This window comes from Heptranchias perlo, chromosome 2 (genome assembly GCF_035084215.1).
Source record: "Heptranchias perlo isolate sHepPer1 chromosome 2, sHepPer1.hap1, whole genome shotgun sequence".
Taxonomy (NCBI): domain Eukaryota; kingdom Metazoa; phylum Chordata; class Chondrichthyes; order Hexanchiformes; family Hexanchidae; genus Heptranchias; species Heptranchias perlo.
The window spans coordinates 156,561,485-156,575,250 of NC_090326.1; the positions used below are offsets into that span (position 1 = coordinate 156,561,485).

Below are 13,766 nucleotides of genomic sequence, written 5' to 3' on the forward strand. Positions count from 1 at the left end.
CTACTCCCCGGGTAAACTCACTGAGCCATGCAGAGGGTGGGGGAAGGAAGAAACCCCAGCCGTTTGTTATCATTATTTGCAATAAAATCAAGATAAATCAATAACCTGGGAGCAGGCGATGGTGGCGGATGACTCAATCATGTCATCGCGCCCCCTTCTAAATATAAACAAGTTCAGTCACCTTCCGATACTTTTTGAATTGACAATAATCTCCCTTTAAAAATGAATCTCCATCCACATAAATATTTGGTTCGAGTGCATGGCCTACAAACAATATATAATGTTGTGTCACCATCGTTTATAATGTCTCCTCTATTGTGGCGCTTTCGTTATCAAAACACAGCTGCGCACCTCAATATAGGTTGCTGAGGTGTACAAATATTTGCCTGATGGCTATAACCTGTCCTCTGTACAATGGCAATGCTTTCCTAACTAATTGTCCCCCCCCCCCCCCCCCCCCCGTCAATAGCCTGCTTGTCAGTTTCAGGTCAGTTTCATGCGTCTCAGAGAAATCAGCTGACCCGGGGACTGCGCTCTCTCCTGCTCCCTGGACGCTCAGGCCAGCAGAGCAAGCATCGGAAAATAGGTCGTAGGGAACATAGGAACTCAGGAGCAGGCAGGACCAGGCAAGGATACTCCAGACCACCTGGCCTGATCTAACTTTTAAAAAAAAGAGTTCATAGAATCATAGAAATTTACGGCACAGAAGGAGGCCGTTCGGCCCATCGTGTTTGTGCCGGCCGAAAAAGAGCCACCCAGCCTAATCCCACTTTCCAGCTCTTGGTCCGTAGCCTTGTTGGTTACGGCACTTCAGGTGCATTTCCAAGTACTTTTTAAATGCGATGTGGGTTTCTGCCTCTACCACCCTTTCAGGCAGTGAGATCCGCACCTCCCCACCCCACCCTCTGGGTGAAAAAAATTCTCCTCAGCTCCCCTCTAATCCTTCTATCAATTATTTTAAATCTATGGCCCCTGGTTATTGACCTCTCCGCTAAGGGAAATAGGTCCTTCATATCCACTCTATCTAGGCCGCTCATAATTTTATACACCTCAATTAAATCACCCTTCAGCCTCCTCGGTTCCAAAGAAAACAACCCCAGCCTATCCAATTTTTCCTCATAGCTAAAAATTCTCCAGTCCTGGCAACATCCTCGTAAATCTCCTCTGTACCCTCTCTAATGCAATCACATCTTTCCTGTAATGTGGTGACCAGAACTGTACACAGTACTCAAGCTGTGGCCTAACTAGTGTTTTATACAGTTCTAGCATAACCTCCCTGCTCTTATATTCTATGCCTCGGTTATCCCGTATGCCTTCTTATCCACCTTATCTACCTGTCCTGCTACCTTCAGGGGTCTGTGCACATGCACTCCAAGGTCCCTCACTTCCTCTACACCTCTCAGTATCCTCCCATTTATTGTGTACTTCCTTGCCTTGTTTGCCCTCCCCAAATGCATTACCTCACACTTCTCCGGATTGAATTCCATTTGCCACTTTTCTGCCCACCTGACCAGTCCATTGATATCTTCCTGCAGTCTACAGCTTTCCTCCTCACTATCAACCACACGGCCTCTCTTTGTGTCATCTGCAAACTTCTTAATCATGTCCCCTACAATTAAATCTAAATCATTAATATATACCATAAAAAGCAAGGGACCTAGTACCGAGCCCTGTGGGACCCCACTGGAAACAGCCTTCCAGTCACAAGAACACCCATCGACCATTACACTTTGCTTCCTGCCACTGAGCAAATTTTGGATCCAACTTGCCACTTTCCCTTGGATCCGATGGGCTTTTACTTTTCTGACCAGTCTGCCATGTGGGACCTTGTCAAAAGCCTTGCTGAAATCCATGTAGGCTACATCAAACGTGTTACCCTCATCAACCCTCCTTGTTACCTCCTCAAAAAATTCAATCAATTCAGACACGACCTTCCCTTAACAAATCAATGACTGTCCTTGATTAATCTGTGCCTTGAGGATTAATGAGGATTAATACTGTCCCTCAGAATTGTTTCCAATAATTTGCTCACCACCGAGGTTAGGCTGACTGGCCTATAATTACTCGGTCTATCCTTTTCTCCCTTTTTAAACAATAGTGCAACGTTAGCAGTCCTCCAATCCTCCAGCACCACGCCTGTAGCCAGGGAGTATGATGGTCAGAGCCTCTGCTATGTCCTTCCTTGCTTCTTTTGAACAGCCTGGGATACATTTCATCCAGGCCTGGTGATTTATCTACTTTCAAAGATGCTAATCTCCTTAATACTTCCTCTCTCACTATGTTTATCCCAGCCAATATTTCACACTCCTCCTCCTTAACTACAATCTCTGCATCGTCCCCCTCTTTTGTGAAGACAGACACAAAGTATTCATTAACAACCATACCCACATCTTCCTCCTCCATACATATTTTACCTTTTTGGTCTCCAATAGGCCCTACACTTTCCTTAGTTATCCTCATGCTCTTTATGTATTTATAAAACATTTTTGGGTTTTCCTTGATTTTACTTGCCAGTATTTTTTCCTGCCCTCTCTTTGCTTTCCTAATTTCCTTTTTAATTTCACCCCTGCACTTTCTATACTCCTCTCGGCTTTCTGCAGTATTGAGCTCTCAGTATCTGACATAAGGTTCTCTTTTCTTTATCCAATCCTGTATAGAATCATAGAATAGATTCATAGAAACGTTACAGCATGGAAGGTGGTCAGTGCTGGCTCTGTGCAAGAGCAATCCAGCTAGTCGCACTCCCCCGCCCTTACCCCGTAGCCCTACAATTTTTTTCCTTTCAAGTACTTATCCAGTTCTCTTTTGAAGGCCATGATTGAATCTGCCTCCACCACCCCCTCGGGCACTGCATTCCAGATCCTAACCACTTACTGTGTAAAAAAGTTTTTCCTCATGTCACCTTCGGTTCTTTTGCCAATCACCTTAAATCTATGCCCTCTGGTCCTTGACCCTTCCGCCAATGGGAACAGTTTCTCTCTATCTACTCTATCTAGACCCTTCATGATTTTGAACACCTCTATCAGATCTCCTCGCAATCGTCTCTGTTCTAAGGAGAACAACTCCAGCTTCTCCAGTCTATCCACGTAACTGAAGTCCCTCATCCCTGGAAACATTCTAGTAAATCTCACCTGCACCCTCTCTAAGGCCTTCACATCTTTCCCAAAGTGCGGTGCCCAGAACTGGACACAATACTCCAGTTGTGGCCGAACCAGTGTTTTATAAAGGTTCATCATGACTTCCTTGTTTTTGTACTCTATGCCTCTATTAATGAAGCCCAGGATCCTGTATGCTTTTTTAAACGCTTTCTCAACCTGCCCTGCCACCTTCAACGATATGTGCACATATACCCCCAGATCTCTCTGTTTCTGTACTCCTTTTAGTGTTGTGCCCTCTAGTTTATATCGCCTCTCCTCGTTCTTCCTACCGAAATGTATCACCTTGCATTTTTCTGCGTTAAATTTCATCTGCCACGTGTCCGCCCATGCCACCAGCCTGTCGGTATCCTCTTGAAGTCTATCACTATCCTCCTCACTGTTCACTACACTTCCAAGTTTTGTGTCATCTGCAAATTTTGAAATTGTGCCCTGGGCACCAAGTCCAAGTCATTAATATATATCAAGAAAAGCCGTGGTCCCCAGGGGTCGGTGCTGGGAACACTACTGCACACCTCCCTCCAGTCCGAAAAACAACCATTCACCACTACTCTCTGTTTACTGTCCCTTAGCTAATTTTGTATCCATGTTGCTATTGCCTCCTTTATTCTCCTTGAGATATGCTTCTTGACATCTGGGGGCTCTAGATTTGGGAGTCCCACCCTTTTTCTTTGTGGGTACATATCTGCTCTGAACCCTCACTATCTCCTCCTTGAATGCCTCCCACTGCTTTGACACTGATTTACCTTCAAGCAGCTGTTTCCAGTCCGTTTTTGTCAAATCTCAGCTTAGTAAAATTGGCCTTATTCCCAATTGAGAACTTTTACTCCTGTTCTATCTCTGTCCTTTCCCATAACTACGCTAATTCTAACTGAATTATTATCACGACCATCAAGATACTCTCCCACTGATACTCCTTCCACCTGCCCAGCTTCATTTCCTAAAACTAAGTCCAGAACTGCCCCCTCTCTTGTTGGGCTTGCAATGTACTGGCTAAAAAAGTTCTCCTGAATGCAATTTAAGAATTCTGCGTCCTCTATACCTTTTACACTGATTTTAACCCAGTTAATATCAGGGTAGTTGAAATCCCCTACTATTACTGCCCTATTGTTTTTGCGCTTCTCAGAAATTTGCCTACATATTTGCTCTTCTATCTCCCTCTGACTGTTTGGGAGTCTATAGTATACTCCCAGTAGTGTGACTGCCCCTTTTTTGTTCTTTAGCTCAACCCATATGGCCTCATTTGATGATCCTTCTAACATATCATCCTTCCTCACAGCTATAATTGTTTCTTTAACCAATATTACCACCCGCTCTCCTTTTTGAGTTCAGTGCTCAATCTCTTATTTGCCTACTTAATGAGAACTGGAAACATAAATCTTCAAGAAATGCATCACCAAAGTTGCTGCTACGAAAAAACTTCACTCAGTGCCCGCCGCACTACACTTTCATCGCGCTTTTCAGAGCAATTTATTTCAAGAACTCAATTGATATTGTGCGAAGGCCCCTTTAGCAACATGCTGGATGAAACAAGACCAAGGTCCATCTAGTTCACCTTCCACCATGCTAGTAATAGTGGAGTTGTTGATTAATCATAGCAATCAATCTCCGTCAATTAGTCTACAACAGACCCAGAAATCACACAAGGAGAAACCCCAGTGGTGGACAGCTTTGGGAACCATAGATCCAAAATCACCCTTTTTTCCTTCCAAGCATAGGACTGAAGAAATCGGGAGACCCAAATAACGAAAAGACCATTTTCTTACCTCCTCGCTGACAGCTATTTCGGTGAACGTGCTCTGTTCCTCATCGTCGCAGCATTCTAACTCCGGCTCGAGGACGGCTATCGGCACACACTCGGTCAGCTTGGGGTTCTTGGCGGTAGGCTGGTTCCTGTTGCCCACTGTCGTCCCGTTCTTCCCAATGCCGCCGGCCGTGCCGTTCCCGTCCATGTGCTCGGCTTCCTTCGCCTTCTCGGTGCCGCTGTGATTGAAGGCGTAGGCCGGCAGCTCGACCATGGCTTTCCCCTCCGTCGGTGCCGCGGTTCTCTTGCAGAAGAACTCCCAGACGGCCTTCCTCACGAATCCGATGCCACGCTGGATCCTGGCAAAGGCTATCTGGAGATTGTTCATCTCCCCGTCCTCGTCAGGCGAGCTGAGGTTGTCCGCGCTGAAGGAGCTCAGAAGTAAGGCCAGGAAGAGGTTGAGCACCTGAAGAAGAAAAGATGAGCAGACATTATTGACGTCTTCTCTTATTCTCAAACATTGCCGGTTGGTCACTGAGTGACTGCTGTGAAATCTCAGTGGACATTACATAGAATTTTACAGCACAGAAACAGGCTATGCGGCCCAACAGGTCTATGCCAATGTTTATGCTCCATGCGAGCCTCCTCCCTCCACACTTCAACTAACCCTATCAACATATCCTTCTACGCCTTTCTTCCTCATGTGTTTATCTAGCTTCCCCGTAAATGCATCTATGCTATTCGCCTCAATGAATTCCACATTCTAACCACTCTCTGGGTAAATAAGTTTCTCCTGAATTCCCTATTGGATTTATTAACAACTATTGGATTTATTAATGTCTATCTTATATTTATATTTAGGACATGGCATTGTGCAGATAATATTCATCTCTAACATCTTCCAGTTTCGATGAAGGGTCATCGACCTGAAACATTAACTCTTGTTTCTCTCTCCACAGATGCTGCCTGACCCGCTGGGTGTTTCCAGCATTTTCCAGTTTTATTTCAGATTTCCAGCCGCCACAAAATTTTGCTTTGGAAAAAATATACACTCACAGCTCTTTTCCCCTGCATGTAACTTTTATTAAATGATTTAAATCGTATTTGTACTCTTTATTATTTTTTAAATGATGACCCCCCCCCACCTGCCAGATGTGGCGGTCGGTCTGCTCTGGCTGCTGTGCATAGTGACGTCATTTGGATGCGTGCTTGATGATTTCCTCCCATCACTGTTTCCAGTAGAATTCGAAAGATGTTGGCCGTGGCTCAGTCGGTAGCACTCTCACCTCTGAATCAGAAGACTGTGGCTTCAAGTCCCACTCCAGAGACTTGAGCACAAAATCTAGGCTGACATCTCCGTGCAGTACTGAGGGAGTGCCGATGTTGCCTTTTGGCATGAGACGTTAAACCGAGGCCCGATCTGCCCTTTCAAGTGGCTGCAAAGAGATTCCACGGTGCTATTTTGAAGAAGAGCAGGGGAGTTCTCCCCGGTATCCTGGCTAATCCTCATCATTCAATCATAGAATGATACAATGGTGAACTTCATTAAAACAGGTTATCTGGTCATTATCTAATTGCTGTTTGTGGGACCTTGTGGTGCGCAAATTGATTGCCATGTTTCCGACATTACAATAGTGACTGCATTTCAAAAGTACTTCATTGGCTGTAAAGCGCTTTGGGACGTCCTGAGGTCGAGAAAGGCACTATATAAATGCAAGTTCTTTCTTCCTGTGTTTACTGGACAGGGGAGGTTTTCTCCCCTGTGCTTACGATGTCGTGGCATGCCGAGAGCAGAGGGATACTCACCCTGTTCCAGGTTACTGTTCCTCTACGGTGGTGTATTGGCGTTGGGCGCTGGAGCACACGATGCCTCAGAGGGACATGGTTTCAACCCCACCCCCCGTGAGTTCCTGATGTCAGTCGTGCCGTGCACGATGGCACCGAGCACAGGTTGGGTGTTTCCCTGTGGGCGCAATATGGAATTGGATGGATTTCTCCTCCCTCTCCCAGCACATTTGTACACTGCTTTGGAGGTTGCCGAGAGCAGCACTGGGGAGCACCTTTGGGCCAGGGTGACTGCCCTGGCTTCCTGAGTGCTTAAACTCCGAGGCCCGGGGAAGGGGAGGACTTCAGAAGGAGGGGGGGGGGGGGCGGGTAAAGGGGGTAGGTACCAATTTCCATAAATATGTCTTGCCTATTATCACTAAAAAATTGGGGACAGCGCCTTTTATTTGTAGATCCACTTGTTTATTTTATTGTAATGTACTCGTTTTCTTTGATGCAATTTTCTAAAATTAACAATAATCCAAAATGAAGAGCTTTGCAGAACAGTCTCAATAGAATCAGGAACTCGCTGGAGTAGATTTTCCCGATGACTGTGCCCGAGCGGGGTTGGATCGTCCGGGCATTGCGAATATTGGAAAATCGGGTGGGGAGCAGCACATGTAAAGGATTTTTTCTGTCCATTCATTTAATCTGATCGGGCGGGCTCCCTTCCGGGCGTGCACTCCCAGAGCATAGTGATATCTCAATCGCACGCATTATGCAGTGGCGGGGCGGGGTGTCACTGGTTTGTGATCAGAAGTGGGAACCCCTGGCCGATTCTTCTCCTCTCTGGCCCAGTGATACTGAAGCCAATTGCAGCACACCGTCAGCATTGAGAGCAACTAACGCAGCACAGACCGGGGAATCAAATCTGGGACTTTGCTCGTCCTCATCATTCAATGCAACACCTTTCCCCACCGAGGCATCAAGGTAGGCCTGACTACTGCAAATCGGTTGCAAAATTAATTTGCAGGTCTTCCAAAAGCGAACAGATGAGTGATTGTCATTTTCCCCACCTGGATTTCCCGGCAGTGCCAAGCACATTGTGTTATAGCTGTGATGGTAAAAGGAACCAGTGTGTAGGTCTGGGTAGAACAGGGCAGACCAATGAATTGGATAGATACTTGAAGGGAAAAAATTTACAGGGCTCAGGGGAATGAGGAGGGGAGTGGGACTAATTGGATAGCTCTTTCAAAGAGCTGGCACAAGCACAGTGGGCCGAATGGCCTCCTTCTGTGCTGTACCTACTAAAAAAAAAGGAATCGCCCATTCAAATAGCCAGAAAATTACTTTTAGGTTAATTGCAATTGTAGGGCAAGAGGACGCCAAGTTCAAAGTAGTAAAAGGTAAATTTAGGGCTGATGTGAAGAGCAGCAATTAATACATGGAATTGATTCTGGCTAGTGTATTGGAGGTGAAAACCCCAAAATCATTTAAAAACCAACTGGAGGCTGCAATAGTGGTGGGGGGGGGGGAGACAGACATTCTGGAATATTACTGGATGGATGAATAGCCTCCCTCCTCCATATTCTTCTTGTGAAATATCATGAAGGGGAAAGAAAGCTCCTGTTGCCTGAATTAAATTTTCAGGCTTTGCATGGGCAGTCAATACACTGATATTAATAATGACACGTTGATCACTTCATTGCCCACGGACTCCCATAACTACTGATTGGACAAGGGTGACCGTGCCTTAGCCCCATAACACGAGAAGCGGCTTCAATTATATCCCTTGTTTTACTTTCAATCTGTGCTTTATTAAGTGTCTCATTTCACCTGCTGTCCTACTCTGTAATTAGATTTGGAATCCTCAGTGATCTATGAGGGAGTGGATGGAGGCTGCAAACAAGCAGACAAAATCTGCTTCTAACAAGTCCCACATGCAGAGCAATCAGACGTCAAAGCAAGAGGCATCTTCAAGGGGCTAATCAGTGAGTTCCCTGTGAAGAGTTTTTCAATGCGCCGATACCTCTCACTAACAACCAAGGCTACAGAGAAACACCAAGGAAAGGATTTCCACACAAAATTGTTAAGTAAAAGATGTCAATGGGCAAACTCATGGTTTAAATACCAATTAATTCAACTGGTGCAAAAGGCAAGAGGCTCCATTTAAGGGGTTTTTAGGACTTGAATTTGTGCTTGTTTGAATGGTGTGGGGAGCGTGAGTGCTAGGACTGGAGAAAGGTTTGTCAAGTCCAGTGTGCTGTTAAGAGTGTTCTGGCCTCGTTCCATCCTATTTATCTGTTAATAGGTAATGTACATGGCCTGCTTAGATACATCGCAAAATAGCTCGGACCCATTTTGATCTCATCCTTCCAGAATAAAAAGTCAACCATCATTCCATTACAGCTTTTCTCACTATCCATCTGAACAGGCAGACAAGATTTTACGTCTCATCCGAAGGACGGCCCCTCTGACAGTGCTGCACTCCCTCAGTACTTGAACCGGAGCGTCAGCCTAGACTGTGCACTCAACTCGTACGTTTGGGCTCGAGAGCCACAAACCCCGCAGATTACGAGACTGGGGGAGAAGCAGAGGGTAAAAGGCCCCAACGTCCGCAGCTTGCTGTCTCCATGACGTTTCTTTACGCGAGCACAGAGACAGCATACGCCCGCAGTCAGACATACAGATACGCACGGAGATATTAAACCAATGCCGCAGCTACCTTCTATGCTGGCTCAGGTGGCAGTTACAGATCCCATGGCACTATTCAAAGAAGGGACGGGGAGCTCTCCTGGTGCCCTCACCAACATTCCTCCCTCCGCCACCAATAACATTCAACCCATCTGCTCTTCTCTAGTGAAGAATGGCTTTCGTGTTTGCCCTCATAACAACAGGCACCGAACTTCAAAAGTAATCCATGTGTGCGGAACGAATTTTGATGTACTGAGGCGTTATGTAAATGCAAGTATTTATTTTCGTGCAGCTGTGGAGGATGGCATTTCACAAACAACAGGGAACAGTTGCATCAATGTGCTTTACGCCATGCTGAATCTGGACGCATGCTAAATGGTCTGGTTCAGCACTCACTCCCGTGCAGTGCGGGCCCGTGTTCACTAGCACCTTCTGGAGCAGCCCACATTGCTTGAATTTCATACAAAGTCTTACTTCCAAAACCTCACAAGACAAAAGGCCGATTTTAACCCCCACCCAGCAGGCTGACGGTGGTGGGGGCTAAGATGCTGAAGGGATTTGCACCACCTTCCTGATTAACTGCGTGCATACATGTCCTGGCTTTGCTCCCAGGAATCAAAAGCGTCTCTTCTTTCAGATCAAAGTGACGCCACATGCATTGCTAGCGAAGTCTACACCGACAGGTCCAATGTGAATTTGAATCAAGTATTTTCACAGTCAATTTAAATTGTATCTGGATCATGGGATAAACGAGCAGGACAATTCACCCCAACGGGTACGCATGGGGAGGAACTGATTTTGCAAATTACCGGGGAGTTTTTTTTTTGAGACTCACTGGGAACTTTCGCACGCAGCTGCTCAGTGTTACAATCGGACTGCAGTGTGGCCGGGGGATGGGGTCAGGCCTAAGCAGTCCAGTCAGAATTTTTTAAAAAGTAATTGGGATTCATTTAAACAGAAGTGACAGACGAGGGGCTATAAAATTGACAGGAGTGGGACTATAGACTAAAAGATTGCACATTAATCTCAGTGAAACAGTTGGAATTAAAGTTTTACTGCGTGCTATTCTTAATTTGAAGTTGCTTAATTCAAGTTAAAATTGTCGGGGATATAACAACTCCTGAGCTTTTTTTTAAAAAGTTAGAATTGTTTAATTCAAACTAGTGGATAATTTTTTTTCAAAAAAAAAGCAAAAAAAAAAAATGACTTTGACTTAACAGATGTAGACTGCACAGAGCTCGGGAGAATATAGATGTTATTGGCACTACAGAAATACAGAAGTAAACACTAGGAGGATAAGTACAAAATAAAAGAAGGAAAGACTAGCACCATTCACAACCTCAGGTCGTCCCAAAGCGCTTCACAGCCACATTTAAAGTGCGGAGACTGTTGTAATCATAGAACCATAGAAAGTTACGGCACAGAAGGAGGCCATTCGGCCCATTGTGTCCGTAATGCAGGAAACGCGGCAGCCAATTTGCGCACAGCAAGGTCCCACAAACAGCAATGGAATAAATGACCAGATTGTCTGTTTTGGTGATGTTGGTTGAGGGATAAATGTTGGCCTGGACAGCGGGAGAACTGTCATCTTCAAAATAGTCCCATGGGATCTTTTACGTCCACCTGAGAGGGCAGACGGGACCTCTGTTTCCGACAGCTGAATCTGTAGCTGCCCCTCACTCAACATCCACATTGGCACTTTCCAGCGGCAGTCACTACAACAACTCGCCCATGAGGGAGAAAGGTAGGGCAACTAAAGTCAGAGATCCCTGGATGACAAAAGAGATAGTGAGTAACATGAAACGGAAAAAAGGAGCATGTGACAGATTTCAGGTTGATAACGCATGTAAGAACCAGGCTGGACATAGAAAGTTCAGAGGGGAAGTGAAAAAGGAAATAAGAGAGGCAAAGAGAGAGTATGAGAATAGACTGGCGGCCAATATAAAAGGGAATACAAAAGTCTTCTGCAGGCATGAAACAGTAAACGGGTAGTAAGAGGAGGGGGTGGGGCCGATTAGGGACCAAAAAGGAGATCTACTCATGGAGGCAGAGGGCATGGCCGAGGTACTAAATGAATACTCTGCATCTGTCTTTACCAAGGAAGAAGATGCTGCCAGAGTCTCAGTAAAGGAAGATATAGTTGAGATACTGGATGGGCTAAAAAATTGATAAATCTAGAGCCCCCTGGATGTCAAAAAGCATTCAGGGTAAGATAAGGCAGAAAATGATAGACACCAGGAACACAATGCTATGGAAAGCTTAGAGGAGTATACAAAGTGCAAGGGTGAAGTTAAAAAGGAAATTAGGAAAGCAAAGAGAGGGCATGAAAAAATATTAGCAGGTAAAATCAAAGAAAACCCAAAGATGTTTTATAAATACATAAAGATCAAGAGGATAACTAAGGAAAGAGTAGGGCCTATTCGAGACCAAAAAGGTAAAATATGTGTGAAGGCGGAAGATGTGGGTATGGTTCTTAATGAATAGTTTGCATCTGTCTTCACAAAGGAGAGGGATGATGCAGGCATTGAAGTTAAGGAGGAGGAGTGTGAAATATTAGATGGCATAAACATAGTGAGAGAGGAAGTATTAAGGGGATTGGCATTGTTGAAAGTAGATAAATCAGCAGGGCCGGATGAAATGCATCCCAGGCTGTTAGAAGAAGCCAGGGAGGAAATAACGGAGGCTTTAACAATCATTTTCCAGACTTCACTGGATACAAGCGCAGTGCCGGAGGATTGGAGGACTGCTATTTAAAAAGGGAGCGAAGGATAGACCGAGTAATTACAGGCCAGTCAGCCTAACCTCGGTGGTGGACAAATTATTATAATCAATTCTGAGGGACAGGATAAACTGTCACTTAGAAAGGTGCGGACTAATCAAGGACAGTCAGCATGAATTTGTTAAAGGGAGGTCGTGTCTCACTAACTTGATTGAATTTTTCGAGGAGGTGACAAGGAGGATCAATGAGGGTAGCGCAATTGAAGTAATCTACATGGATTTTAGCAAGGCTTTTGACAAGGTCCCACATGGCAGATTGGTCAAAAAAGTAAAGGCCCATGGGATCCAAGGGAATAGAGCCATAGAAAAGATACAGCACAGAAGGGGACCAGTCGGTCCATCGTGTCCGCGCTGGCTCGAAGAACAACCAGGTACCCATTCCAATCCCACCTTCCAGCACCCAGTCCGTAGCCCTGGAATGTGGCAAATTGGATCCAAAATTGGCTCAGTGGCAGGAAGCAAAGGGTAATGGTCGACGGGTGTTTTTGCGACTGGAAGGCTGTTTCCAGTGGGGTGCCGCAGGGCTCCGTTCTAGGTCCTTTGCTTTTTGTGGTATACATTAACAATTTGGACTTAAACGTAGGGGGCATGATTAAGAAATTTGCGGATGACACAAAGATAGGCCATGTGGTTGATAGTGAGGAGGAAAGCTGTAGACTGCAGGAAGATATCAATGGACTGGTCAGATGGGCAGAAAAGTGGCAAATGGAGTTCAATCCGGAGAAGTGTGAGGTAATGCATTTGGGGAGGGCAAACAAGGCAAGGGAGTACACAATAAATGGGAAGATACTGAGAGGTGTAGAGGAAGTGAGAGACGTCAGAGTGCATGTCCACAGATCCCTGAAGGTAGCAGGATAGGTAGATAAGGTGGTTAAGAAGGCATATGGAATGCTTTCCTTTATTAGCCGAGGCGTGGAATATAAAAGAAGGGATGTTATGCTGGAACTGTATAAAACACTAGTTAGGCCACAGCTTGAGTACTGCGTACAGTTCTGGTCACCACATAACAGGAAGGGTGTAATTGCACTAGAGAGGATGCAGAGGAGATTTACGAGGATGTTGCCAGGACTGGAGAATTTTAACTATGATGACAGATTGGATAGGCTGGGGTTGTTTTCCTTGGAACAGAGGAAGCTGAGGGGTGATTTGATTGAGGTGTACAAAATTATGAGGGGCCTAGATAGAGTTGATAGGAAGGATCTATTTCCCTTAGTGGAGGGGTCAATAACCAGGGGGCATAGATTTAAAGTAATTGGTAGAAGGATTAGAGCGGAAATGAGGAAAACATTTTTCACCCAGAGGGTGGTGGGGGTCTGGAACTCACTGCCTGAGAGGGTGGTAGAGGCAGAAACCCTCAACTTATTTAAAAAATACCTGGATGTGCACCTGAAGAGCCGTGACCTGCAGGGCTACGGACCAAATGCGGGAAATTGAGATTCGGCTGGGTGGCTCGTTTCTCAGCCGGCACGGACACGATGGGCCGAATGGCCTCCTTCTGTGCAGTAAATTTTCTATGATTCTAAGAGGTACTAGAATGGCCACTGTACTTAAAGTAGATAAGTCACCTGGTCCAGATGAGATGCATCCTTGGCTGCTGAGGGAAGTAAGGGTGGAAATTGCGGAGGTACTGG

The 13,766-nt window shown here is 45.5% G+C and overlaps 1 protein-coding gene across 2 annotated transcripts in view; it reads right to left on the reverse strand.

The window, feature by feature from the left end:
• scn5lab (sodium channel, voltage gated, type V-like, alpha b) overlaps nucleotides 1-13,766 on the reverse strand; it is a 321,528-nt gene that overhangs the window by 133,839 nt on the left and 173,923 nt on the right. For both annotated transcript variants that reach the window (XM_067967964.1, XM_067967957.1), the window contains one exon: nucleotides 4,922-5,365. In XM_067967964.1, coding sequence (XP_067824065.1) covers nucleotides 4,922-5,365 — 444 coding nt within the window. The remainder of the gene's footprint in view (nucleotides 1-4,921; nucleotides 5,366-13,766) is intronic.